A 27,585-nucleotide genomic window follows, 5' to 3' on the forward strand; every position below is an offset into this window, starting at 1 on the left:
TTAAAATGCTAGCATTTTTCTCCTTTGTCCAATAGCTCTACCAGAGAAGGCTGATTGGAAGAGACCTTTCCTGGACTTGGGACAAAATCCCGCCCCACCCCCTAACAAGGAAAGCCTTTGAACAGGATATTTCTAGGGTGACTTGGTAGCTCAGTGATAGAGCTCCAGGCCTGGAATCAAGAGGAGCTAGATTCAAATGTGGTCTCAGACACTTCTGGGACTCTGGGCAAGTCATTTAATTCTGATTGCGTAGCTGTTGCCACAATTCTGTCTCAGAATTGATCATAAACTAGAAGTTAAGAGTTTTTTTAAATAAAAAAAATGTTTTTAAGTTTGTTTTTGAGTGAATGAAATCTGGCTTGGTGTGGGTGGTTAAAGAAGCATGAAAGAGGAATCATTTTAATGTTGCAGGACCTAGATTCAAATGCTGTCTTGGCACTTCACCTTGAGCAATGTTGGGCAAATTTCTTGTTCAAGATGAACCCCTCTGGGTGGTGGTAGTTCCCCCTGTTTATAAAGGACTTCTGCTTTAACTCAGCATTCCAGCCACAGTCCTAAGAGCTTGTATTTGTATAGCTTCTTAAGAATTCCGGAATATTTGATAGGCATCACTTCATTATGTGCCCAGCTCTGTGAAGAGGCAGTATGTGTATGTGGTGTATACATGGTGGAGAAGAGTCATCTCTAAACTCACCAGAAGGCACCAGAACACATGGTACTTTCTGCCCAGCTCCCATACCACCTCCTCAATGAAGTCTTTTGTGAGTTCCACCCTTTCTTCACTCCTACCTGACTTCCTGATTGCTTTTGACTTTCTTCTTAATGTATTTCTAAACTTCTGTCATATATTCTATTTATGTACTATGCATTAGGTATTATAAATCTTGAAATTTCTCAGACTTGTGAATGTTAAAAATTTCTCCATCGGGGAATTCTCAATTGGAACAATTCCCTACTGGAAACATTCCACATTTGGATGTGAGAACTTTACTTGGATCAGAAATGGGAGGACCTCTACTCCACCCGTACTTAAGACTGCTTTAGGGGAGAAAACTCCTTGACAATGAAAGTACTTAGACCCATACTTATAATGAGGCAAGGAATTCTTTGAGCCATGCCTGTTTTTAGAATTGATACAGTAGGATGCTAGGTACCTATAAAGGTCGGGCAACTTGTAAACGTGCCAGGAGCAAAGAGGTGAAAACTTATTCAGAGGTTTTCTCTTGAGGGGATTAGTCAACTCAGCTGTGTTTTCTCTGGTTCAGACTTACTGAGGGGATTAGTCGACCCAGCAGTGTTTTTCCTGATTCAAACTTACTAAAATGCTTTGTAATCTCACGGAATTCTGAGGTGGGCGAGATGGAGAAGGTATTTAAGCTGATTACAAAGGCTTTTGAGCGCTCTGCTCTTTTGGACTTCCTTTTTGGAGCAGACGCATCTCTTCCTTGATGTGAGGTTATCTTGCCTAGGCCTCTGACCTAGGTACATGTTTTTTCTTATTCTGTATTTTCTTTAATCTTTAACCTTTAATAAACCTCTAAAAAATATAATACTCCTTGCAGAGAGAAACTAATTTCTACCTGCCTCAGTCTCCCCATATTCCTAAATTTTAACTGTTACAGTACATCTTGTGTATGTGTGTCCTAGATTTATAGTCAAAAGTGTATCATAGAAATCCATCTAATCTGGGGGCAGCTGGATGGCTCAGTGGATGGAGAGTCCAGCCTAGAGACTGGAGGTTCTGGGTTCAAATATGGACTCAGACACTTCCCAGCTGTGTGACCCTAGGCAAGTCACTTAACCCCCATTGCCTAGCCCTTACTACTCTTCAGCCTTGGAACCAATACACAGTTTTGACTCCAAGACAGAAGGTAAAGGTTTAAAAAAAAAAAAGAAATCCATCTAATCTAACTCTTCTAATTTTATACTTGAGTACAAGTAGGCTCAAGAGCACAATAGATAAAGCATCAGGCCTAGAATTGGAAGGTCCTGGTTTCAAATCTGGTCTCAGACTCTTCCTAGTTATGTGACCCTGGGCAAGTCACTTAACCCCCATTGTCAAGCCCTTGGCCCTCTTCTATCTCAAATAAGACTCATACTCAGAAGATAAGGGTTGTTTACTAAGAAAGAAAATATAGGCCCAGGGAGAAGATGGGATTTGCCCTTGGTCACACAGGTAAATAAGTGGCAGAGAAGGAACTAAAACCCAGGCCCTTGAGATTCTAAGTCCAATGTTCTTTCTGGTCCTAGTATTTACTAAGAGACTACTTGTATGCCAGGCACTGTATGTGCTAAGTGCTGGGGATGGAAAGGCAAAAGATAGTCCCTGCTCCCAAGAATCTCACACTCTAGTGAGGGAAACAACATGCAAACAACTGTATACAAGCAAGCAATAGACAGGATAAATTGGAGATAAGAGAGGAGAGGTGTTACTAGCACTAAGGAGGATCAGGAAAGGTTTTTGTTGGTTTTTTTGTTTTTTTTTACCCTTACCTTCTGTCTTAGAATCAATACTAAGTTCCAGTTCCAAGACAGAAGAGCAGTAAGGGGGCAATTGGGACTAAGTGACTTGCCCAGGATCACCCAAGTAGGCAATGTCTGAGGTCAAATTTGAACTCGGGATCTCCCCAACTCCAGGCCTAGCACTGAACCACCTCCTATCCCCAGGAAAGACTTCTTGCAGAAAATGGAACTTTATCTGAGACAAAGGAACCTAGGAGTTTGAGGGGAAGGGGAAAGAGTTGCAAGCATAGGGAACAGTCAGTAAACATTCCCAGAGTCAGGAGATGGAGTGTCTCTAGTTTGAGGAATAGCAAGGAGACTGACTGGTATCACTGAGTACATGGTGGGGTCATTGGGGGAAGAGAGCAGTGCCACAGACATGGAAATAGGAAGGGTGTAATTTAAGATACAAAAAAGACTGGAATGGTGGTAGGTTTTAAAAGATGATCAAGATTTTTTTTAAACCCTTACCTTCCATCTTAAAATCAATGGGAGTTAAGTGATTTGCCCAGAGTCATACAGGACTTAGATACTTAGAAAGTATCTTTTTTTTTTTTCAATAATTAATTTAGAATATTTTTCCATGGTTACAAGATTCTTGTTCTTTCCCTCCCCTATCCCCACTTCCCCCCATAGTCAATGCACAGTTCCACTGGGTTTTACATGTGTCATTGAACAGACCTATTTCTATATTATTGATAATTGCACTAAGATGATCATTCAGAGTCTACATCCCCAGTCATTAAGCATGTCATTAAGCAGTTGTTTTTCTTCTGTGTTTCTACTCCCACAGTTCTTTCTCTGGATATGGATAGTGGTCTTTCTCATATGTACCTCCAAATAGTTCTAGATCATTGCATTGCTACTAGTAGAGAAATCCATTATATTCGATTGTACCACAGTGTATCAGTCTCTGTGTACAATGTTCTCCTGGTTCTGCTCCTCTCGCTCTGCATCACTTCCTGGAGGTTGTTCCAGTCTCCATGGAATTCCTCCACTTTATTATTCCTTTTAGCACAATAGTATTCCATCACCAACAAATATACCACAGTTTGTTCAGCCATTCCCCAATTGAAGGGCATCCCCTCATTTTCCAATTTTTGGCCACCACAAAGAGCGCAGCTATGAATATTCTTGTACAAGTCTTTTTCCTTAAGATCTCTTTGGGGTACAAACCCAGCAGTGCTATGGCTGGATCAAAGGGCAGACAGTCTTTTATCACCCTTTGGGCATAGTTCCAAATTGCCCTCCAAATGGTTGGATCAATTCACAACTCCACCAGCAATGAATTAGTGTCCCTACTTTGCCACATCCCCTCCAGCATTCATTACTTTCCTTTGCTGTCATGTTAGCCAATCTGCTAGGTGTGAGGTGAGTTATTTTGATTTGCATCTCTCTGATTATCAGAGATTTAGAGCACTTTTTCATATGCTTATTAATAGTTTTGATTTCTTTGACTGAAAATTGCCTATTCATGTCCCTTGCCTATTTATCAATTGGAGAATGGCTTGATTTTTTGTACAATTGATTTAGCTCTTTATAAATTTGAGTAATTAGACCTTTGTCAGAGGTTTTTGTTATAAAGATTTTTTCCCAATTTGTTGCTTCTTAGGAAGTATCTTAAGCCACATCTGAAACAAGGACCTCCTGTTGCTAAGCTTTTAAATAGGATTTTATATTTGATTCTGGGTGCAATAAGGAACCACTGGAGCTGATTGGGAGTGACAGCTGCCTACCCAAATAATCTCAGCTCACATTTCTGTAGTGATTTTACAATTTACAAATCACTTTCCTCACAACAAAAAGCAACCCTACAAAGTAGATAGTATGAGTATCATTTCCATTTTATAGGGGATGGAGAAACAGATTCTAAGACATGAAGAGATGATAATCTGGAGGATTTGATGCACCACAAGCTTGGTGCAAGTCAGTAATGACAGCAGCATTTTTTAAAGCCAGCTTAATCTGATGCTGCATTAAAAGAGATATAGTATCCAAGACTGGAGACATCATAATCCTTCCTTTTTATATCCATTTGTCTTCATCAGACCACCTTTTGAATATTGTGTTTCAATTCTAGGCATTCCATTTTAGAAAAAACATCGATTGAGTCTAGAGGTGGGTCATCAGTTGAGACTAGAAACTAGAACTCCTTTTCTTCAGCGTGACCTCACTAAGGCAAGAGCAAGGAGGTTTCATTATTTTTGTAGTTTGCCCATCTTCCAAAAATTCTTCCAGGTTATCCACCCCAGTGTGGAAGTAGACCTATATTTTTTTTAAGGCCCTATTGGTACCAAGCAAGGACTTGCAGCAACAGCCCATTTGTGATGATATAAAATAAATTAATAGTAGACCTTAATCCACATGGTTTCATGGTTTTTTCCCTAGCCCCACTGAAATAAGGAACACATATATAGGAATGGTGATGGCAATGAACCAAGATGGGGCCTTGGTGTGAGGCATGTACTATGATGGGGTAAGCATGCAAGTGCCTCAAGTGGGAGGGACACTGGGCCGTTGAGCTGATTCACCCAGGGTTGGAAATAGGGAAAGAAAGAGAGTAAGGTAGATGCAGGAGTGATCACCTAGGAAAGAACCAAAGAACAGGGTGAGGGGTCCTAAAACAAGATAAAATATTGTGATCATATGGAGGCAATCCAAAGATACTCTACATTCTAGCCAAACAAGTTCTCTAACCCAAAATGCTTATCTATCTTCAACATCTTCCGGCTTTTTCTTTCTTTCCAGTTACACACTTTTTGAAAATTGTTTTCTGATGTTTTAGGATTCCAATTTTCTCTCTCCCTCCCCCCACCCCAAGTAGTAAAAGTAGGTTATATAGGTGTGTTGATGCAATACCTATTTCTACCTTGTTCATGTTATGATATCACACATAAGATTTTTTATTTATGCTTTTTTCCTGGGCTTTCCATGCCCATCTGCTTCTAATGTTCTCCATCACAACTACTTCACAGACTCTGATAACTGTCTTCTAAATGTAGCTCAGAAAAGGTACTCACTGTGTGGCACACAACTGTGATTTTCACCAAGGAGGAGATTAAGATCGATGGGCCCTCTTGAGCCCAGGAGTTCTGAGCAGCAATGGACTAAATAGAGTGCATCAGTATAATGAGCCCCCAGAAGTGATTGCCTACAGTGGGTCAAACTGGCCTGGGTCTGAGTAAAACAAATTGAAATTTGCCAAGATGATCGGTAGCGAATTTGGGCCCATGAGTAGTGGGAGCACCTACCGTTTCCAATCTGAGTGACCTAAAAGAACACAAACTTGCAAAAATAAAAATAAAAAGCATAGCTCAAGGGCTACCACCTACATTTCCTGATCCCCAATACTGCAGTTGTTGGCACTCTTTTTCTACCAGAAAAAATTACTTTGCATTTACTTTCTGTATGGTTTATAGATGACATTTCTCCCCTATAGACTATATATAACTTTCTTGAAGGCAAGAACTGGTTTATTTTTTCCTTTATGCCCTAGTTTCTTGCACTCAACTATAGGCATTTGTTCAATAAATGTTTGTTAAATTAACCTGGCAACACAAATCCATACCACTTTCATCAGATATTCCAGGAAGGAATGGAAGGAAGGAGGTGCTCAGGCACACTCAAAAACAATATGAAAAAGTAGATTTTTTTCCTTCAAAAAGAAAGAAATGATATTCATTCTGCTCCCCCAATTGTTCATTTCCCTGCTATTTTGCTGTGGAAAGCATCAGGGCAGTGAAAAGAGGCTCTGGCATTACGTATGTGAGTGTTTTTAAATGGACTGAAGGTTACTATGGTTAACCCCTCTGTCAGAATCCAATGCACTGTTTGTGAAGAACAAGAAAACACCAGCATCCAAAGATACAGTTTGGCATTCATTGGAGAAACCTGATCTCATGAACAATTCTGGTCCTTGTGGGGAGTCTAGGGCAGCTGGTGTCTGAGAGAAGGGGAGAGCCCTTGTCTACTGGGATCAGTTGGGATCTTGGCTGGAATTTGGTAATATATTTGGAGATGGCTTCGACACAGACAGCCTAGTGTGATGGATTGAGTCTAGCCTATGGGAGTTAAGAGACCTGGGTTCTAATCCGTGTTGGGTGGTGGTAAGAATACTAGATTTGCAGCCAGAGTTTAGCTTTAAATCCTGGCTCTGCTTTTTATTTTATTACCTGTGTGACCTCAGGTAAATCTCTTAACTTCTCTGGCCTTAGTCTCCTTAGTAAAACAAAAGGAATTAAATTACTAAACTAATAGGCCTCTTCAAGCTATGAAATTCTATTCATTCAATTAAATTCTACTTATGAAATAGTTCCCAGATTTTTCATTAGGTTACAAGTCAACCATGAACAAAGTTCTTTTCTCTGTCTGACCCTCATCTATAGAATGTAGAGCCCTCCCCCCTGCCTCCTTTGTAAGACCATCGTGAGCATCAGCTGAGATCATAGTACCTATGATGCCATGAAAAGAGCCTTGGGGTGGGAGGCCAGAGACCCCCCGGGGTGCTAGCCCAACTTGACTCTGGTACCAGTTCTCAGACCTTGACAAGTCCCTTCCTGTCTCTGAACCCCAATTTTCTCAGATGTAAAATGAGGGAGATGGCCTAAGAAGTTCCTTTCAACTGGCTTGTTTAATATGTTTGGGCCTAATAGCAGGTTATTTTGCTGACTTGACATTTACTGTAAGGAGGAAAACCAGCAACACAAAACTCAGAAAACTCATAACCTGCCTTTTAAGACTTGTTTCTCCAGCAATGAAACTGTTTGGGGCCTTGATCAAGGTCAGTTCATTTGTTGTTGTCTGGGCCCTTATGAATCAGCCAGATGGGCTTCGTCCTGGGAGAATTTCCTTTGTTGCCCTCTAGGCACCCTCCCTCCCTCTCTGTAGAATGTAAGCTCCTTGAGAGCAGGAACAGTCTCATTTTAATCTTTGTATCCCCAACTCCTCAAACTAGAGGCACCTCATAAGTTACAGGTTCTGTTGAATGAAGGCACAAAAAAGAATAGAATTTGAAAACCTGGGTTTAAAATTTCTGGCTCTGGTTGATATATTTCCCCCCTTAAACTCTATCTTAATAACAACTCTCATCTTTCTCTTCCCTGAATTGGGAGAAAAAAAAAGAGAAAGAAAAATTAAACCCTTTGTAACAAATTATAAAGTCAAAGAAAACAAATTTCCATTGGCAGTGTTTGAAAATGTATGTCTTAGGGCATCCAGATGGCTCAGTGGATAGTCAAACCTAGAGAGAAGAGGCCCTGGGTTCAGCTTTTATTTCAGATACTTATACCTCTGGGACCCTAGGCAAGTCACTTACCCCAGTTGCCTAACCCTTACTGCTCTTCTGCCTTCCATTCGATACTAAGAGAGAAGGCCAGGGTTTAAAAAGAAAAGAAAATATATGTCCCATTCTGCACTTTGATTCCATAATTTCTTTGTCAAAAGGTGGACTTCATGCTTCTTCATCTGGCCTCCAGAATTGTAGTTGGTCATTCCATTCAGAGTTTTTAAGTCAGAAGTTGTTTTCTGTTTCCTTTTATTTAGTTTTTGTTTGTTGTTTGATAGTGCAGCAGCAAAGGCTAGGCAGCTGGGGTTAAGTGACTACCCCAGAGTCACACAGCTAAGAACTATCTTGGAGCCAGATTTGAGTCCAGGACCTCCCATCTCCAGGCCTGGCTCAATCCACCGAGCCACCTAGCTGTCCCTTGAATGGATACTTAACCAGCTGTGGGACATACAGTGGGGTAAGAACATTTGCACATGTTATCTGGAGAGGCGCATGAGGGCAGAGGTAGATTATGACCCATGAAAAGGAGGAAGAAAGCAAAGCATCATAAAGGACTTCACCAAAGAAATATATAATGGAAGGGGCTAGGGCCGTTGGGTGCTTCAGTAGATTGAGAGCCAGGCCTGGAGCAGGGAGATCCTGGGTTCAAATTTGTCCTCAGACAGTTCTAACTGTGTGACCCTGGGCACATCACTTAACCCTGATTGCCTAATCCTTACCACTCTTCTGCCGTAGAACCAATACACAGTATTGATTCTAAGATGGAAGGTAGTAAGTTTTGGGGTTTTGTTTCTATTTTAAAAAGAAAGAAAGGGGAGCAGCTGGGTAGCTCAGTGGATTGAGAGTTAGCCCTAGAGATGGGAGATCCTGGGTTCAAATCTGGCCTCAGACACTTCCCAGCTGTGTGACCCTGGGCAAGTCAGTTGACCCCCATGGCCTAGCCCTTACCTCTCTTCTGCCTTGGAGCCAATACACAGTATTGACTCCAAGATGGAAGGTAAGAGTTAAAGAAAGAAAGAAAGAAAGAAAGAAAGAGAGAGAGAGAGAGAGAGAGAGAGAGAGAGAGAGAAAGAAAGAAAGAAAGAAAGAAAGAAAGAAAGAAAGAAAGAAAGAAAGAAAGAAAGAGAAAGAAAGAAAGAAAGAAAGAAAGAAAGAAAGAAAGAAAGAAAGAAAGAAAGAAAGAAAGAAAGAAAGAAAGAAAGAAAGAAAGAAAGAAAGAAAGAAAGAAAGAAAGAAAGAGAAATGCATGAGCAAGAGAATGGTGATAGCAGGGAAAGCTAGCGGTAACCCACAGACCACCCACATCCTTCATTGACATCCTCATGGTGTCAAGAAAAAAGCAAAAAAGTTCCCTAGCACAATGGGAGCAGCTAGGTAAGGTAATACAGGGGGATAGAATACTGGGTCTAGAGTTGGGAAGACCTGAGTTCAAATTCAACTTCAGATACTTTCTAACTGTGTGATCCTGGGCAAGGCACTTAACCCCAATTGCTTGGTCCTTATCACTCATCTGCCATAGAACAGATCTTGTATGGATTCTAAACAGAAGGTATAAGGTAGAAAGAAAGATAGAAAAACTGTTGATGTTCAAGGTGAGGCAGGAGACTGTCAGGGCTGACTGCTGAGAATCAAACTAGTTAGTAGACTTGGCTGTGCCATCCAAGGATATGGAGAAAAACTTGTTGCTTTTGACTGGTTAAAATTAAAACTCAATTCCATAAAAGTCAGTAGATGAATTCAAATTCACATTCTGACAATTTACTACCTGAATGGCCTCAGGCTAGTCACTTAAATGTCTCTTGGCCTTAATTTCCTTGTCTTTAAAATGAAGGAATCTGCAGTTCCTAACAGTGTGACCCAGGGCAAGACACTTAAACCCAGCCCCATTTCAAGGATAGATGGGAAATTTTGGCCCCATTCCCCCAGAGGATCAATTTTTTCCAGGCCTAAAATTATTGTCTCTCTATTGGTGACTTGATATTTACCTCTGATGTCCTCAGAATGCTGCTCACAAAAAAAAAAAAAGAGGTGCTTGGCATAGATAGATTAATTCAGCAGATTTAGAGTCAAAGGATCTAGGTTCAAATCCAAGCTTGAGGGAGGGCAGCTAGGTGGTACAGTGTATAGAGTGCTTGATTTGGAGTCAGGAAGACCCGAGTTCAAATTCAGCCTCAACCACTTACTAAACTGTGTGACCCTGAACAAGTCACTTAACCCTGTTTGCCTCCCCTTCCCTCCCCCCCAAACAAAAATCCATGCTTGGCCTACTCTGTGTGTGACCTTGAACATGACCTAACCTTGCTAGATTTTTGGGTTCCTCATCTGTAAAATGGAAGGGCTAGGACAGGATGGCATCTAAGGTCTCTTCCAGTTCTAAGACTACAATCCAATGAGGGAAAGGGTCATGCTCTACCCAGGTTTCCTTCCTGGACAGATGAACTATCTATGGATATATAGAGACTGGATTTACAAGTGCCTTTTTTATTTAAATTTTTTCATCTTATCTCTTGGGATTAGGCTTTTAAAAATATCTTTTGTTTTTACTGTGTGTTTGTTTCCAAATAGATCATTCCCTCTCCCTAGCCAGTACCCAGCGAGCCATCCCTTATAACAAAGATAAGGAGGGAAAGCCAGTTCAACAAAACCATCATTACCCCCATTTGACAACATGTGCAATATTCCATGCACATAGCCTCCTCACTTTGAGGAAAAAGGAGATGAGGTCCATTTTCTCATCTCTTCCCTATGGACAAGTTTTAGAGTATTGTTTTGGCAAATGGAACCATTTTTCTTTCCTTTTTTTTTTAAGGCACTAGCTGATGAGGATGGGTTGGTTTGATTTTTAGCAGAGACACCCATACCTAGGGAGCCAGAGGTGACTCTCCACCAGGACACTGGCCATTAGGAGAGCAAGCCAAGGATGATTTGGGGGGTTCCCCCTCTCCTGCAGCCCCTCTCAAGCATCATGCCTGCCAGACTACTATGACACCATGGATTCCTTGGGCTCTAACTTTCCCCTGATCTCTCCCTCTCCCTCTCCCCCCCCCCTTCTCTTCCATGGCTTTAGGTTCATCATGCCTAGTGGCATATAAGAAAACGCCGCCTCCAGTCCCCCCCCGGACCACATCAAAGCCGTTCATCTCGGTCACCGTTCAAAGCAGCACTGAGTCAGCCCAGGACACCTACCTTGACAGCCAGGACCACAAGAGCGAGGTCAACAGTCAGTCTGGCCTGAGCAACTCCTCTGACAGTTTAGACAGCACTCGGCCCCCCAGTGTGACCCAGGGCAGCAGCGGAGGAACTCAGGCACGGGAAGCACCAGAACTACCCCAGAAAAATGCAACTCTGAAGAACGACAAAGGAACGTTGACCAGTGAGGAGCCCAAAGCTGAGACCGCCCCCAAAAGGAAACTTTCATCTATAGGAATACAAGTATGGGTCCCTTTGATTGTGTGTCAGACTCCACTCTGTGCACGTGGGTGTAATTACATCGGAGGCTGACCCCACTCGCCCATCTCAAGGAACCGGCCTCAGCATTATTGGAGGCCGGTTCTCCTGGGCTCTCCTTGAGGGTCCAGCCAAAATGCAGTCCAAAGTTCGGCTCCTGATTCCAAACCAAATTTCATTCCGTCATGCCCTGCTCACGGCACGGACGTGAGGCGTTGTGCCTTTTTTTCCCTCCTTCCTGATGGGGTTCCTGGTGAATGTAGTTACACTCATCCCACCATGTCCTGTACGTTTGCTCGTCCACTGTCAGTCCACACAATCTTTTTCCTTGCTGGCCTGTCTCCTTGAGGCAGGTTGCTACCTAACAGGTTTTCTGATCCAAGGTGTCCCTTAAAGTCGAGAAGGCTGGTTTAATAGCCGGACAAAGCAGCAGAAGCATGTAGGCCACGGTACCCAGCCCCTCGGGGCCAGACACCCTGAGATATAGGGGTCACTCATGAAGATCACTTCCCTGTGCTTGGAGAACAGGTAGGTTGCTTGTTGGACCAGGCACAAGGACAGTTCGAAGCAGGGGGTGGGGTGGGGGGGCAAGAAGGTAGTGCTTCCCTCAGGCCCCTCAGAATAGATTTGGGGACTGGCCTTTCAGGCTGGGAAGTGATGGAGCTGCTTGCTGTGTCCTCTTTCTCAGTGCCTCCACCAGAAACTTTTCCCTGCTGGGCAGGGAATGGGGTCAAGGGATGGGAGACCAGGGTGGGAAGCGGGGATTCAGCTCCAATTAGGGAGCCACAACTGCTGCATCTGCTGTCCCAAGTCTGAGTAGGGTCCACCGGTCTTCAACTCTTGAGAGAATGGACAGCATATTCTGGGTCCCCCGCCTCCTGGGGTCCAGACCTCAGACTGCTGCCACTTAGTACCATTCCATCCCTCATCAGCTGTGTGGGATAAAACTTTTACTTTGATCATAGTGCAACAGAGTTACCTTGAAGCCAATATTTAGAAGGGAATGGGATTGCGTGGAAAGGACCACCGGGAGAAGTCACTGTTGTAAAGTAAAATTGCAATTAAAAACCAAAGGGGTGGGAAACATATAGCTAGTTACTGTGATGAAGCTGTTTAGCTGTTATCCAGTGACTGATGCCCTCAAGCCACTTTTCCACCCCAGGAGCAGAGAATAGGACTGGTAGCCAGGGGTCTGCTCCCAAACTGGGTTTTCTTCTATTTTTCTATTCTCCCAATCTGTGCTTATCCCCAAGGAACCACTTGAATATTTGTTCCCCTAATTTTGCCTTTCTCCACATCTGAACTTGAAATGTCACATTACTATAACAGAGGTACGACAGGCATTCTAGAAAGTGGGGTTGAGCATTGACTCCTTCAGGAAGCCTGCCTGGCTCAGTGATAAGTCCCCTGGGGACCAGGGAGTTGTATTCCTCCAGTGAGCCAGAAAGAAAGGTGATCACTGTAGAGGATGCTTGGATCAATCCAGAGCAGCTCTTGGAAGCCTTTTGGCTCAGGATCTAAATCCCCCTGTTATAGTCGCTGTCTATAATAAAAGGAAGAGACTTTCTTGGTGTGGTCCAAGGCGGGGAAAAGTAGACCCACTTTGGGGTTTTGTTTTTAATTCGGTGGGAGAGAGGGAGATAGTTCAGAGTAAGGATTCAGGTGTCAGCTTTGTAATAAGGTGACTCAATAATGGATGAAGGTAGTAAGTGCCCTGTCATTGAAAATATTCAAATGGAGTTTGGATGTCTATCAGGGTGGCTACAAAGGGAGACTTTTTTCCTGTAATAGAAAAGAGGTTGGACTTAGGAGACCTAAGGGTCCTATCTTTTCATTTAGGAGTGAGGGGTATAAAGTATAGACAAATACTTAAACAAGGCACCTTAGCAGAGTCATCCTATAGGAGAAGTTGCTATTATCTCATTCCACTCAACATATCTTAGTCCTCAAGGTTTCAGCCAGGGAAGGCCTAGGTCTGTCTCATTGAGGCTACAGTTTTTCAGATGTACTGCTCATCTCACTCCTTTCCTCTTCTCTGAGTTTGGGGACACAGAGTCCTTGCTCCTCTGTCCACTTTAATAAGGCTTGGTTAAGGGATGAGCTTTTAAATAAAGCAGCAAGTGAGAAGCAACAGACTAGACATGTCAGTGATCCATAAGACAGGAAATCACTGATTTTTTTAAACCAAAAGGAAGTTTAGAGATTCCAGGGTCCCACCCTCTCATTTTTACACTGAAACCCATAGAGGGGAAGAGATTTGCCTAATGTCACACAACTAGTTAATGATAGGATTCAAACCCAGGTCTCTAGGCTCCTACTATAGGGCAGGTAGTATGAGATAGACTGTTGGATTTTTTCCAGTCCTTAGAGCTATGAGTTCCTGCCCTTGTTCTACCACTCAATAGCTCTTCCTGACTCTGGGCTAGGACTAAGTAACCTCTAAGGTTTCTTCCATCCATTCTTGGATTCTGGGGTCTTAGCATGGGTTGATGAAAGAAGAATTTAAGAATAGGAAAGGAGGTAACCAGAGCCTCAGATTTTGGGAATGTCCAGATGAGAGTTGATGAAAGCCTGAAACAGGTGGGGGTCTGGGTGGAGACTGGCCCAGTAGGCTGTGGACAGAACCAGCTGTGACTAAGAGGGCATGTCCATGAAGGCAGCTACAGCTGGGAGTGTAGAAAGAGAAAGACTGTCAAGTATTTGAAAGGCTGCCATGTGTAAGAGAGATTAGCCACCTTCTGCTTGGCCCCAGAGGACTGGAAATTGCAGGGAGACTTCCTAATCAGATGTCTTTCTAGAAATGCAATAGGCTGCTTCAGGAGATCCTAGTTCTCCCTTCCTAGAGGTCCATAGGCAAAGGTACAATGTGACCTCTTGGGAGAGATGTTGTAGGGGGCGCACTGACAAGTACAAGTTGTCTAGGATGACCTCTGAGGTCCCTTCCAATGCTGAGATTCTGTAGGGTTAGACAGAAGAAATTTGGAAGTGGCCCTCTATATTCTGGGAGGCCTGAGTTGAAAAAACTCCCAAGTATTGACCAAAGGAAAGACTAAACTCTAGGCCAGAAGGTAGTGCCTCTCTCATTCACAGATAGGTCTTTGAGCTCAGACTCCTCCACCCTGGCTTGACCCTGTTGGACTTCATTGATGGCAGAAATACCAAGTCTTTCCCAAACCTACTTTCCTTCCTTTCTTTCCTAGCTGAATCTAAAGTGTGGCCCTGCTCCCTAAAAGGTATCCTGTTTGTGTAGAGCCTGGAGGCAGGGTGAGAGGAAGTATAAAGCACTGGCTTTAGAGTCAGAGTTCTAGGGTTTGAATCTTGTCTCCTCCTAGTCTTGTGACTGAGCATAAGTCATTTCCCTTTGGGGAATTTCTTTTGTCCCCTATAAAATTCAAGTGGTTGGGCCAGGCCTAAAAGTTCTATGGTTTAGTCTGGTGAAGAAGAACCATTTGAGAGCTTTGGCAGAGGCCTTTTGAGGTTAAGGAGTGAATGAGCTCCCCCTTCCACCTGAGGTGCCAAGTCAAGGGCTCACCACTTTTTTTGTTTTTAACCCTATTTGGACACAAGCCAGTAAGGCCTAGCAAGAAGTTAATAAGAGAAGGCCATAGTAGGGGAAGCTAGGTGCCTCAGTGGATAAAACCAGACCTGGATTTGGGAGGACCTGGGGTCAAATCTGACCCCAGGCCCCTCGAATATCAGTGTGACTCTAGAAAAGTCACTTAACTCTGTTTGCCAAGCCCTCATCTTTTTGACTTAGAGTTGTTACTAAGACAGAGAGCAAGGTTTTAAAGAGAGAGAGAGATGGCCAGTGATTGGTGCTTCTCAAAGAGGTATCTCATCCTTGTTACTGCTCCTGAGGCTTACCTCTCCTTCCTTCCAGATCTTGGTTGTGGTCTTCAGGACCCTCTAATTTACCTGAGGCTGAGCTGAGCATCAGGGCTTTCAATGGATATGAGACCTTTTCTGCCCATGACTTCTTGGGGCCCTTTGGCAAGATTTCACACATTTGCCTAGAAGAAAAGTGGAAGGGAAATACTGCTTGTTTTTCAGAGATATGGCTTCTCCCCACTCCGTCCCCATCCTGGGGGAACCCTTAGGTACAGTGTAGGTATCCACAGAGTTTTCCAATGGAAACGTAAATTGTTTTTACCTGCAGGTTTTCACTCCTAATTCTCCCCAGAGGTTTTCAAGGGATTCTTCCACAGTTGGGGCCGTGAGAACTGTTCTGATTTTACTCCTATTTCAAGCCAGACATAAGGTGGCTGGACCTTCAGGCCTGCCTTCGTGGGTCCTGCCTGCTGGGGGCCAAGATCTTCCCCAGGAAGTGCCCACTCCATCCACCAGCTTCCATGGCCCAGGCATAACAACTGTGGCTCTGTGTGTGTGCGTGTGTGCGCGTGTGCGCGTGTGTGTGTGCGTGTATGTGTGTGTCTTTTTCTTCTTCTCTCTGATGTGTGTAAAGGAGAGGACTAGAAGGAACGGTTTCCAACTCCCTGAGGACAGCGGACCCAAAACCATCGATCTGATGCCACCCTCTTCAGAGTAGGGACAGCCAGTAACATCCCCTTTGCCATCTCCCCATTTCCCTGCCCTTGCGGTATGAGCGGTGCCCGGCTTCCCTGCTCAGCCTATATGTTGGCGTGTAACGTCTGCATGCTTGTCTGTCCGTTAGTTTGTCTGTCCGTCTGCACGGACCTTTTTTTGTGTTCTACTAATGTGAATTCCAGCCGCAAGTTCTTGTGTTTTTGTTTTATTTTTTTTGTTTCTGTTTGTGTATTTTTTTTTGTTATCGTTCAATAAGGTTGACTGCATTCAGCCAGTGCCAAAGGAAGAGCCACCTCCCGCTACCAAATTCCAGTCCATCGGGGTACAGGTAGAGGACGAGTGGCGGTAAGTCAGAGAGAGGCGGCGGCGGCTTCTTCCCTCCCTCCTTCCCTTTCTCACTCTGTTTCTTCTCTCCCTTGTCTCTCCTGCTCTTCCTCCTCCTTTTCCTCTCGATCCTCTTGTATTTCTTTCTTCCTTCTCTTTCCCTCTTCCTCTGTCCCTCTGTTTTCCCTCTTCGAGCTCTCTCTCTGCCTTGTTCCTTCTTTATTTCCCTCTCCCTCCTCTTCTTCCTCCACCCTTAAGCTGCACTTACCATTTGGATCTAACCCATGTCTCTCCTTCCCGTATTAATGATGACTAGACTGGGCTTGGGGCAGGGGCAGGCAGCAGGCGCTCGGTGGTCCCATGAAAGCTTCCCCGTGGCCGTGTGCTCACAGAACCGAGCCTCTGCTCTGTCAGGCCAAAGCACATGCTGGGAGAGCTTAGGGCAGAGGCGACGTCCCCGAGGCTGCAGACATGTCGTTGTGGTATAATGGCCTACTGCAGTACGCAGGCAACCTTATAACTGTGTGTCTGTGTGTGTGTGTGCGCGCGCACAGGGCAAGGCAGGGGGCTATGCAGAGAATGCAGCGGGCGGTGAGGCCTGGGAGGCGGAGGGGGCTTTGGGACCCAGCTGCAGGCATGATGAAGTGATGCATTCCTCTGTCTCCCTGATGTATGTGCCGGGTGTGCTAGAGACAAGCACGGCCCCGGGCCCCTTCTGATGCCCGCTCGTTCCCCTCCTCGCAGGTACAGCGGAGCCTCTCACAGCATGTCCTCCAAGCGGGACACTGACTCAGACACGCAGGAGGCCAATGACTCCAGCTGTAAATCCTCCGAGAGGAGTCTGTCTGACTGCCCCCCCCACCACAACTCCATCAACATCGACACCAACCCCCGGCCCTCCGTCAAGGCCTCCCAGATCAAGCGCAACCTCTCCTATGGAGATAACAGTGACCCAGCCCTGGAGACATCCTCCCTCCCCCCACCCGACCCCTGGCTAGAGACATCATCCAGCTCTCCCCTGGAGCCTTCCCAACCTGGGGCCTGCCGGAGGGATGGCTACTGGTTCCTGAAGCTGCTCCAGGCAGAGACAGAAAGGTTAGAAGGATGGTGCTGTCAAATGGACAAGGAGGCCAAAGAGAACAATCTCTCTGAAGAAGGTAGGGGGGAAAGAGCTGCGGCCTTGCAAGAGGGCACCCCTGGGAGTGGGGAGGTGAGCCACAGTGGGGAGTATCGGGTTTGTTTCCCAGACTAGTCAGGAAATTACCTGCTCTGAGATTTACAGATCAGAGCATGTCATCGTTGGAAGGGACTTCTAGAAGGTGGAAATGTCCCTGCTAACTTCCCAGCAAGAGAGAGGTTCATCCAGCCCCCTGCCAGAAGCCCTTCAGGGATGAGGGCATAGCTAGCTCCCTGTGTCGCAGCGCTGCCTGGTCCAACAATAGTTGCATCTTCCTGATTGTTAGGAATTTCTCTTCACAGAGCTAAGCATGGGGACTAGACGTAGGGTTTCATTTGGCAGAAGGAACTCTCCTGATAAGGAAACTTCCTCTCCTATGAAGTCGGCACCTTCCCTGAACCTGAATAGTCTCAGAGAATTGTCTAAAGCAGTAATGTCAAACTCAAATAGAAAAGAAGCCACCTAAGCCATAGCTAAGGACCCCAGCAGGCCACATGATTGACTTGGAAAACCACTTGTTAATATTATCTATGTTTTATTGTATTTTTATTTATTTTAAGTATTTCCAAATTATCTTTTAAAAAAACTTTACCTTCTGTCTTAGTGTCAAGATACTCTTTTTTTATTTTATTTTATTTTAATTTATTTATTTAGTCAATTTATGACATTATTCCTTAGTTATAAGAATCATATTCTTTCCCTTCCTCCCCTCCCTCTCCCCTTCCCATAGCAGACGTGCAATTTCACTGGATATTACATGTGTCCTTGATCAAAACCCATTTCCATGTTGTTGTTGTTTGCACTGAGATGTTCATTTAAATCAAGATACTCTTAAGACAGAAGGGCTAAGCAAATGGGGTTAAGTGACTTGCTCAGGGTCACATAGCTAGGAAGTGTCTGAGGCCAGATTTGAACCCAGGGTCCTCCCAACTCCAAGCCTGACTTTCTATCCACTGAGCCATCTCACTTCCCCATCAATTACCTTTTACTCTGATTCACTCACTGATATTAGGAAGAGGAGACCTCAGGTTTGATTCCTCTGGTTTAGAATACTGTGAGGTGGTGAAATGAATTTAATCAAGTCACACAACCAGTGGGTGCCAGAGGACAGGTTTGAACTTGGGTCTTTCTGGCTTCAAAGCTGATTTTAGCTACCACACATTCCTTTTCACATTTGACTTCTCTGTAGTTAGGAGAAACTTGACTCCTTATCACTGACAAAATTATAGAGCTGGCGGAGACTTGAGGCCATCTAGTCCACACACCATTTTACAGATTAGAAAATTGAGGCCCAGGGACATTTAAGTGTATCTCCCAAGGTTCTACAGATAGTGGGCATCAGAGACAGAATTTGAACCCAGGTCTTCTGACCAAAATCACTGCCGTTTCCTGTAGTTCTCCCCTTGTAGTCAGGATAAACTAAATCTCTTTCCCACATGCTAGTGCACTTAACCCAGTACCTGATACATAGCAAGTGCTTAATAAATATTGATGGATTGACAACTAGCCTAATAATCACCCTTCACATATTTGAAGTCCATTGTTGTGACCCCTTAAATCTCCTTTTCATCAGGCAGAGTCTCCACCCTCTACTCTCAGTTCCTCCAAACCCCACACAGAGAACATTTCCCCCACATTTCTAGCTTCCTGGCCCTCTCCACCATCTTATTAACACCCTTTTTGGGGTGCATTCCAGTTAATCAGTGCCCTTCCAAAAACATGGTCTCAGAACCAGGCATGCTATTCTAGCTATGGAGGGTCTGATAGGCCAGGGGCCGTGCTGCTTCTCCTGTCCCTCGTCAGCACACTAGGCCGGTGCTGCTGTGTCCTTGTGAGTACCCTCGGCATATCTGGAGCACTTGGTCCAAACTTGGCTTTGTGTCATGGCTCCTGAGACCTCCACAGAGAAGAGGGTCCGGCCCGCTCTCTCTGGCAAAGTCAGCCTGGAGACCAAGTTGGCCAATCCAAAATTCCCCTTTCAAGGGGTAAAGCTTATGCGTTGGGGTTGGCTTTATGTTGTTTTTAAATCTTCTTTTTAAATCTTTTGTCTTTACACATTTATTATTATCACATTTATTTCTGGATATTTCATTCCCCCAAGATGTGCAGCCAAAATTTTCTCTCATGACAAGGTTACCAAAGAAAGAGGTGGAGAAAATAGTCCAGGAAAATTAACCATTCTACATCAGCCATGTCTGACGGCCTAGGCCACATTCAGTCCCATAGTCTTTGTAGCCCGAGGCTTACCACCTAATGAGCTGACTAGCCCTGGCGATGCCGCTGACTTTCTTTTTGTAATGCCTCAGCTGCCCAGGTCTTACATTGTGTGGTCTCAGTCTCCTTGGTTGCGTTCATGATTAACAGAAGCCAGTGGCTTGTATCCTCGGGAATATGCTGCATTCTGCATGAAGGCCTCTGCAAGCATCTGTTCTCTAGATTCCTTTGATTTCCCTCATATTGCTACTGTTTCAACTAGTCCATGGCTGCCCACTGGACCCACTTCATTCATTTTTGTGAACCTTTACCTTCTGTCTTAGAATGGATACTAAGAATCAGTTCCAGGGCAGAAGAGGGAGATAAGTGACGTGCACAGCTAGGAAGTGTCTGAGGCCGCATTTGAACCCAGGTTCTTCCAGCTCCAAGTCTGGCTTTGTATTTGCTGAGCCACCCAGCTGTCCCCAGCCCAAAGAAATTTGTAGAGGACAGACCCCAAGAAGGAGCTGTCACCTTCTGAAACCCAGGGCTCGTTGCTTCTCTTAAACGCCAGGTGCTCACATTAAACAGATACAAGAATGTGACTGCTGGCCTCTATTCCTGGCACTTGATCTCTTTTTTACAAACTAATTTTTATTGCATTTAGCCGTGCTCTGCAGGTGGCAGAAAACCAGATTGGATTTATTCTTGCCTCTTCTAGCACCAAGCACAATGCTTTAGACAACTGCTTAGGCACCGAAATTCAGAGATGGCAGGAACCCTCCAAAGTCATCTAAGCCAAATCTGTCCAGGAATCTCCTTTGTCACCTCCCCAACAAGGCAGCCCATTGCACTCTGGGATAGCCTGTTATTTTTTAAATTAATTAAGAATATTTTCCATGATTACATGATTCATGTTCTCTCCCTCCCCTCTTCCTTCCCCCCTCCCTGAGCTGCCAAGCAATTCCACCGAGTTATACATGTATCCTTGTTCAAAGCCAGTTCCCTTATTTGTAACAGAGTGATCATTTAGTGATCATTAAAGCTAAAACCCCAATCATATGGGATAGCTCATTATTAAGAAGTTTTTCCTTACCTGGAGCCACAGTAGTTTGGATTTGATGGTCTGTGCAAGCAGACTTCTCAATTGGCTCTAAGGGATATAATTGCTAGCACAGAGGCGATGGATTCAAGGTGCATAATGAAACCTGCAGGCCCAGATAGAGCTGGTGTTGACTTTGCTCAGCCATTCCCTCTGACAGCCTACATTTTAAACTCTTACTTTTTACTGCTGTGGTCTCAGGGTCCCCCTCGTTTTTGTTTCTAAATCCACAGGGCCAAGTACAATGTCTGGAACACAGTAGACACTTAACAGGACCACAGCTTAAGAACTGTAATTTGAAAGGTCATCTAATCCTAACCTCATTTTACATATGGGGAAACTGAAGCCCAGAGAGGTGAAATGATTTGCCTAGAGTCACACCGTGTCAAAAGTTAGACATTTAATAGATATGTGACCGTAGGCAAGTCACTTAACTCTGCCTCAGTTTATTTATCTGTAAAATGAGCTCCTGCTCCAAGAAATGGCAAACCACTTCAGTATCTTTACCAAGAAAACTCCAAAAGGGATCATGAAGAGTCAGACATGACTGAAAACAACTAAACAACAAAGTAAACCCTTTAAGTATTTGAGAGCAATTCTTCCCAAAGGTGAGTTTTTCCTCATCTTTGTGATCATAGGCATTATCAGATCCTGTAAAATAGTAGAGGCTTGGATTAGGGATCCAGAGAGGCCTCTTGGTTCAAAGATCAAGGGGCCAATAGGTGGCTCATTGGATAGAGAGCTGAGCCTAAAGGAGAGAGATGTCCTGGGTTCAAATCGGGCCTCAGACACTTCCTGGCTGTGAGACTCTGGGCAAGTCACTTAATCCCCATTGCCTAGTCCTTACTGCTCTTCTACCTTAGAACCAATACACAGTACTTATTTTAAGTACTTATTTAAGATGGAAGATAAGGGTTATTCTTTTGTTTTAAAGAATCTCAGATCTGAGTTCTGGTGACCTGAGTTTGAGTCTTAACTCTGTCATTGACTTGCTAAATGTCCTTAAACAAATGTGTCCCCTTAGGGTCTCAGTTTCCCATCTTTAACATTGAAGGGGCTAAACTAGGCACTGGAGGAGGAATTATGAATTCCTTTAATTAAGGAATTTGTAATTCCTTCTCCAGGGGAAAAGCTAGATAAGGTACCCTGAGAGGAAGGAAATGTGCCTCTGAAGGCTACTGTTGGGAATAGCTTCTGAGACTGGAGGCCGATAAACGAAAGGGTCTCTGACTATATCAAAGGTATTAGAGTCCTGGGTTTGGGGATGTAAAGGCCTGAGTAATACCTCAGATACTTCTTACCTATATGACATGCCTGGGTAAAGTTTCTTCATATCTAAAATGAGTTTAATGAATCCATCTAGCTTCCTGACCCAAGATAGTATGTGTAACCCACTTAGCTCTGTATACATGTGAACAGCTTTTATCATCATCCACCCCCATTTTCAGATGATGAAACTGAAGACACAGAAATGAAGCAATTTGCCTAAGGCCACAAAAAATGTTCATTAAAGAGCGGTAACCTGGAAACCAGGTTTCTGTAACACCACCACTGCTTCCCTGAAAAGACTACGTGGTCCCTACGTAAAGGAGCTTAGAATCAGGACTAGATTTAATCTGTAACTAAAATCACTTTAGCCCTGTGGCTTTCCTCCCGGCTCCATTGTTCTTTGTGGAAGCAGCCCTTATATAAAGGAGGAGTGTGTCAACGGTCTTCAGGTATAGCCTGTGGAAAGAATTTGATCTGTTGGGCACCAGACTTTAGCCGAGGGGGAAGGGTTGCAGGGAGGACCGAGATTTTGATTCCCTATAAGGAAAACCTTCCTCACAGTAAGAACTATTCACAACTGGAAAGGGCTGACTCAGGAGGAAGCAGTGAGTAGGCTTCCCTCTCCCTGGAGGCATTCGAGCAGGGCCGGATGACCATTTCTTCATAATACTGTAAAGGGAATCTCTTCAAGTACAGACCAGACTAGACACACTCTGAGATTCTGTGAGTCTGTCAAAATAGGACTTATTTCTAGAATTAATTTTGATTTAATGTTAGAAGGATAAACCTCCTGTATGGGCCTCAGGGTACAAGGCTTTCTGTGACTAGGTTGAACCTGGAGGAGGGGAAAACCGGAGGGGGAGGTATTTCATGTTTGGGCCCTCAGTTTTGGGCTGTTGATAATTAATAATTACTTTGGGGGTATCTAGGTGGCACAATGGATAGAGCACCACTGTCAGGAGGATTCCACCTCCTTAGTTCAAATCCAGCCTTAGATCTTTACTAGCTGTGTTACCCTGAATAAGTCACACCATTTGCCTCAGTTTCCTCATCTGTAAAATGAGGTGCAGAAAGAAATGGTAAACCACTCCAATATCTCTGCCATGAAAACCCCAAATGAGGTCATGAAGAGTCAGAGACAACTGAAAAATGAGTGAATAAAGAAGTGGATAGACCCCAGATTTCAGAGGACCCGAGTTCCTATCCTACCTTGCCACTCAGTAGCTGTGTGACTTTGGGCAACTCAATTCTCCCTCTCTGTGACTCAGTTTCCCTTTCTGTAAAATAAAGATAACAGTACTCTAGCACACTTATCTCCAACAGAACTTTGAAAGCAAGAAAATGCTTTGTAAACCTGGAGTCACAGATTGAGAGCTAGAAGTAACCTTTTAATAAGCCATCAAGTGCCGTTCCCTCAGTTTAGAGTATCTGAGATGGCATTTGAACTCAGGTCTTCCTGACCCCAGGTCCAACACTCAACCTACTGTACCACTGCAGTTTTAAAAACCTCAAAGTTTCTTTATTTCATTTTTTTTTTATGTCAGCCTATGATGTAACTGGTGTCTAGAACAACCAATGCAGAAACTCCCTTTAGAGAGGGAGGGAATGTGATTTGCCCAGAATTTGTCAGAGGTGGAACTTTAACCCTCTTCCCTTCCTTATCTACCTTGTCACTTTGTCTCACAATATCTTACTGAGTAAGCTATACTATGGCCCAGGGTTTTCTAATCAAGCACAGTGCTCTTTGCACAGTAGGCACTGAAAGTGTGTTGAATTAATCTGCCCTCTGCACCAGAAAGCCTCTTTTGGATTGAGCAGATTTCCTTGATTCCAGTTCCTAAGGGTGGACATTTGCTGCTGTTTCTAACACTAACCCTAAATTCGTTTCTTATTTCCTGACAAACTGACCTGTTAGAAGAACTAATGAAGTTCTCTCCTGGGGAGAAAGGATTTGGGCCCTGCAGGTACACAGTATTTGTCTTCAGATATAGAAAGGCTTATATTATTAGGTATTAGGAAACCTCTTAATAGATATTTTATTATTTAGATAGATTAGATTATTTAGATATTAGATAATATTTAGATATATTAAGGAAAAGGAATTAGGCTGGTTCTACTTGACCATGGGGGCAGCCCTAGGTGGTTCCATGATAGCGTACCTTTCCTAACATCTTCCTCCTTTTTCTGAGTTCAAAACTGGTCTCCAGTTCTTACTAGCTCTTTGACCCCCGGGCAAGTCATTTATCAGTTTCCTCTTTGGTAAAATGAGCTAGAGAAGGATATGATGAACCGCTTCAGTATCTCTGCCAAGAAAACCCCCAGTGGAGTCATGAAGAGTCAGACATCACCTTTTTAAAAATGACTAAACAACAATAGATGACCATCTGGGTTTACTGTAAGAATTGAACTAAAAGTCCCTTCTAATTTTGAGATACTGTGATTCTGTGGGTACAAGCTGAGGAGGGAGCATTCTAGGTAGAATAATAATAACATGAAAGTCAGCTGGGTGGCTCAGTGGATTGAGAGCCAGCCCTAGAGATGGGAGGTCTTGGTTTAAAATCTGGCCTCAGACACTTCCTAGCTGTGTGGTCCTGAGCAAGTCACTTCACCCCCATTGCCTAGCCCTCTGTCTTGGAACTGATACGCAGTATTGATTACAAGATGGAAGGTGAGGGTTTAAAAAAGGAGGAAGTAACAAACCACTCTAGTATCTTTGCCAAGAAAACCACAAATGGGGTCATGAGTTGGACATGACTGGAAAAAAAATGAAGGCACAACACTCAACCATGGAGGGGAGAGCCAGATTCCAATGAGGCCAGATTCCTGAGAAACATATTTTCAGCTTGGTAGAAGGAACGCTTCCCACCTATGAGAGCTGGGCAATAATGGCCTGAGCAGGGCACTCATAGGAGGTATTGCAGAGCACTCATAGGAGTTCCCTGCCATTAGAAGAAGCAGTTTATTTGTTGGAATTGTTCATTAGGAATTTCTTTTCATTTCCTGGTTGGGCTCTAACCTTCTGACATTCCATCCGAATATCTTAGAATTTCTTGAATCCATTTATTCTCTCCTGCCTGAGCAGTCAACAACCCTTTATTAGGCACCTTCTTTGGGCCTGCAGGAAAGCTTGCATTCCATCAGGGGGAGCAATATATGTGTCTACATATAAATAAACATAAGATAGATCTAAAGCCAGTACCAGGTAATTTCTGAGTATTGGAGGCACTAGTAGTTTAATAGGGAGGGGAATGGGCAGTGCCAGGAAAGATCTCAGAATAGGAGGTAGTGTTTGTGCCAAGCTTTGAAGCAAGCTTAGGGATTCTAATAGGTTGAGCAAAAGAGGGAGGAGGGTGTTCTAGGAATAGGAGACAGCCTGAGCGAAGGCTTGGGACATAGAATGTTATGGTTCATGAGTAACAGCAAGGACACTTGGGATGAAAATTTGGAGTGCTCAGAGGAAGTCATGTGGACACATGACGCTTAAATTAAGCCCAAGTGGGTAGCTTGGAAACAGAGAAAGGAATTACCAAGAAAGGTAGACTGGAGCCCTCTTGTAAAGGACTTTAAGTGCCAAACTGAGAAGGTAATGTCTTATCCCAGAGGAAAAAAGGAGCCAGCGAAGCTTCTTGACCAGGGAAGTGACATGATCAAGCCTTTGGCAAACTGTGTGGTGGGGGCACTGTAGAGAGATCCCCAAGGGTTACATTATGGATATTCAGGGGCCCAATTAGCCTCAATGGACTCTTGAGTGCAGCATAAGCACAGACTCCTCAAAAGTGCTGTTTTGGAATCTCCCTCTACTGAACTCCAGCCAGGGGAGGTGAGAATTATAAGAGACGTTAGAGGTAAAAGGACCCTCAGAGATTGTCTAGTAAAATTGTGTTATTTTACAGATGAGAAAACTGAGGCAAAAAAAGGAAAGGACTGGAATCCAGCCCTTTTGGATCTCAATCCAGACTCTCATCCCTCATCTTGTACTGCTGGGGGACTTCTATTTTTAACCCTTACTTTTACTTACTTAAACCCACTAAAACAGAAGGAAAAAGGCTAGGCAAACAGAGTTGTGATTTGCCCAGGGTTCTATAGCTAGGGAAGTACCTGAGGCCAGCTATGAACTCCCATTGGGAAGCCAAGGGCAGCTGGCTAGAGCGCCAGGCCTAGAGTCGGGAGGACCCAGGTCACATTCCAACTCCAGTGGGTGACTTTTTTGTTCAGCTTTTTAAACCAGGCTGAAAAGGTCTTTGCAAGGGTTTGTTAACTGAAAACCAGCTGTAGAAGCCTGTCTAGAGAAGGTTCACTTCAGCAGAAAATGCCAGCTCTTTTCTCTCACAGAAATAGGTGTTAGAGTTGAACCAGGCAGGCACTGGGACCAACTAGTCCATTCAAATTAGGAAAGAAACTAAGGCCTAACAAAGGGAAAGGTTGCACTGATAGGGATTAGTAGAGCCTGTCTCCTGGTGGGAGGCAGGGAGCTTTTAGGGAAGATGGACAGGATTGGAATGTCCCAGAATAACTAAGATTGAGCTGTATATGGAGCCCTGCGATACTGATGGCATAGTCCCTCCCCTTATTGCAGAGCAGGAGGACTGACTATGCTGCCAACACAGTTCATTTTGTTGAACTTTTCCCCCATTTTTTAATTTTTATTATTTAGGGTGGCTTGCTGTGGTGGGAGCCATTATATTAAAAAATGAATGCAATGAGGGAAATAAGGGAATCAATAAGAAGATAATTTATTAAAAGAAATCTTTAGGGGGCAGCTGGGTAGCTCAGTGGACTGAGAGCCAGGCCTAGAGACGGGAGGTCCTAGGTTCAAATCTGGCCTCAGACACTTCCCAGCTGTGTGACCCTGGGCAAGTCACTTAATCCCCATTGCCTAGCCCTTACCACTCTTCTGCCTTGGAGCCAATACATAGTATTGATTCCAAGATTGAAGGTAAGGGTTAAAAAAAAAAAGGAACCCCCATTGCCTAGCCAATACACAGTATTGACTCCAAGACGGAAGGTAAGGGTTTTAAAAAAAAAAATCTTTAAAGCATATGTAGAGTATGACTGGGAGACAAACACAACTTGGGCATCCAGTCTTGAAGGAATCCTAGATGACTTCCTTTTGCACAAGAGCCATAATAAAGTTCAAGTCCAAAGGGGTAGTTTAGAAACAAAGAAATGAATTACCAAGAAGGCAGACACTCAAGGCCCACATTTTCCATTAATTTAGCAGCCTCCCCCCATTCCCTATTAGAGGAGAAGTAATTTGCCCAAGATCACATAGGTCAGTTTGTGACAGCCACGATTGTTTATTTGTTTCTTTATTCAGTTCCATGTAGAAACAGTTTTTAATAATTGTTCTCTGAGGTTTTCAGATTCAGATTTTCTGCCTCCCTCCTTCCCCCTCCCCTCCCCAAAGCAGGAAATAAATAGTCTGATATTAGGTTATACCAGTGCTTTCATGCATTGTTTTCTATATTGCTCATGCTAGGACAGAAGTCACATATCACACATTCAACTTAAAAAATCATGAAGAAAATAAAGTGAAAGACAGCATCCTTTCATCTGCAATCAGTCTCCAAAAGTTCCTTCTTTGACAGCTAAGGTTCTGATCCATCTCTTTTCCCTGGCATCCCAGGGTTTTGCCTAGCCCTTAGCACAAGTACCTGGCAGTAGTAAGTGACTAATAATTGCTAGTTGACTGTATGCCTGCCCTGCCTTTTGGAGGTCAGTGGTCAAGTCAACCCTTGGAAG

The 27,585-nt window shown here is 44.0% G+C and overlaps 1 protein-coding gene across 6 annotated transcripts in view; it reads left to right on the forward strand.

Annotated features, from left to right (window-relative positions):
* Positions 1-27,585, forward strand: part of DLGAP4 (DLG associated protein 4) — a 251,795-nt gene that overhangs the window by 215,762 nt on the left and 8,448 nt on the right. For 4 of the 6 annotated variants that reach the window (XM_056811842.1, XM_056811843.1, XM_007474282.3 and 1 more), the window contains 3 exons: positions 10,854-11,218; positions 16,035-16,123; positions 16,847-17,259. In XM_056811842.1, the coding sequence (XP_056667820.1) occupies positions 10,854-11,218; positions 16,035-16,123; positions 16,847-17,259 (867 nt within the window). Of the gene's footprint in view, positions 1-697; positions 762-10,853; positions 11,219-11,359; positions 11,762-16,034; positions 16,124-16,846; positions 17,260-27,585 lie in introns of those variants that run through there. The other 2 variants (XM_056811844.1, XM_056811845.1) reach the window with 2 other exon arrangements.

Source organism: Monodelphis domestica, chromosome 1, assembly GCF_027887165.1.
Source record: "Monodelphis domestica isolate mMonDom1 chromosome 1, mMonDom1.pri, whole genome shotgun sequence".
Classification (NCBI taxonomy): Eukaryota; Metazoa; Chordata; class Mammalia; order Didelphimorphia; family Didelphidae; genus Monodelphis; species Monodelphis domestica.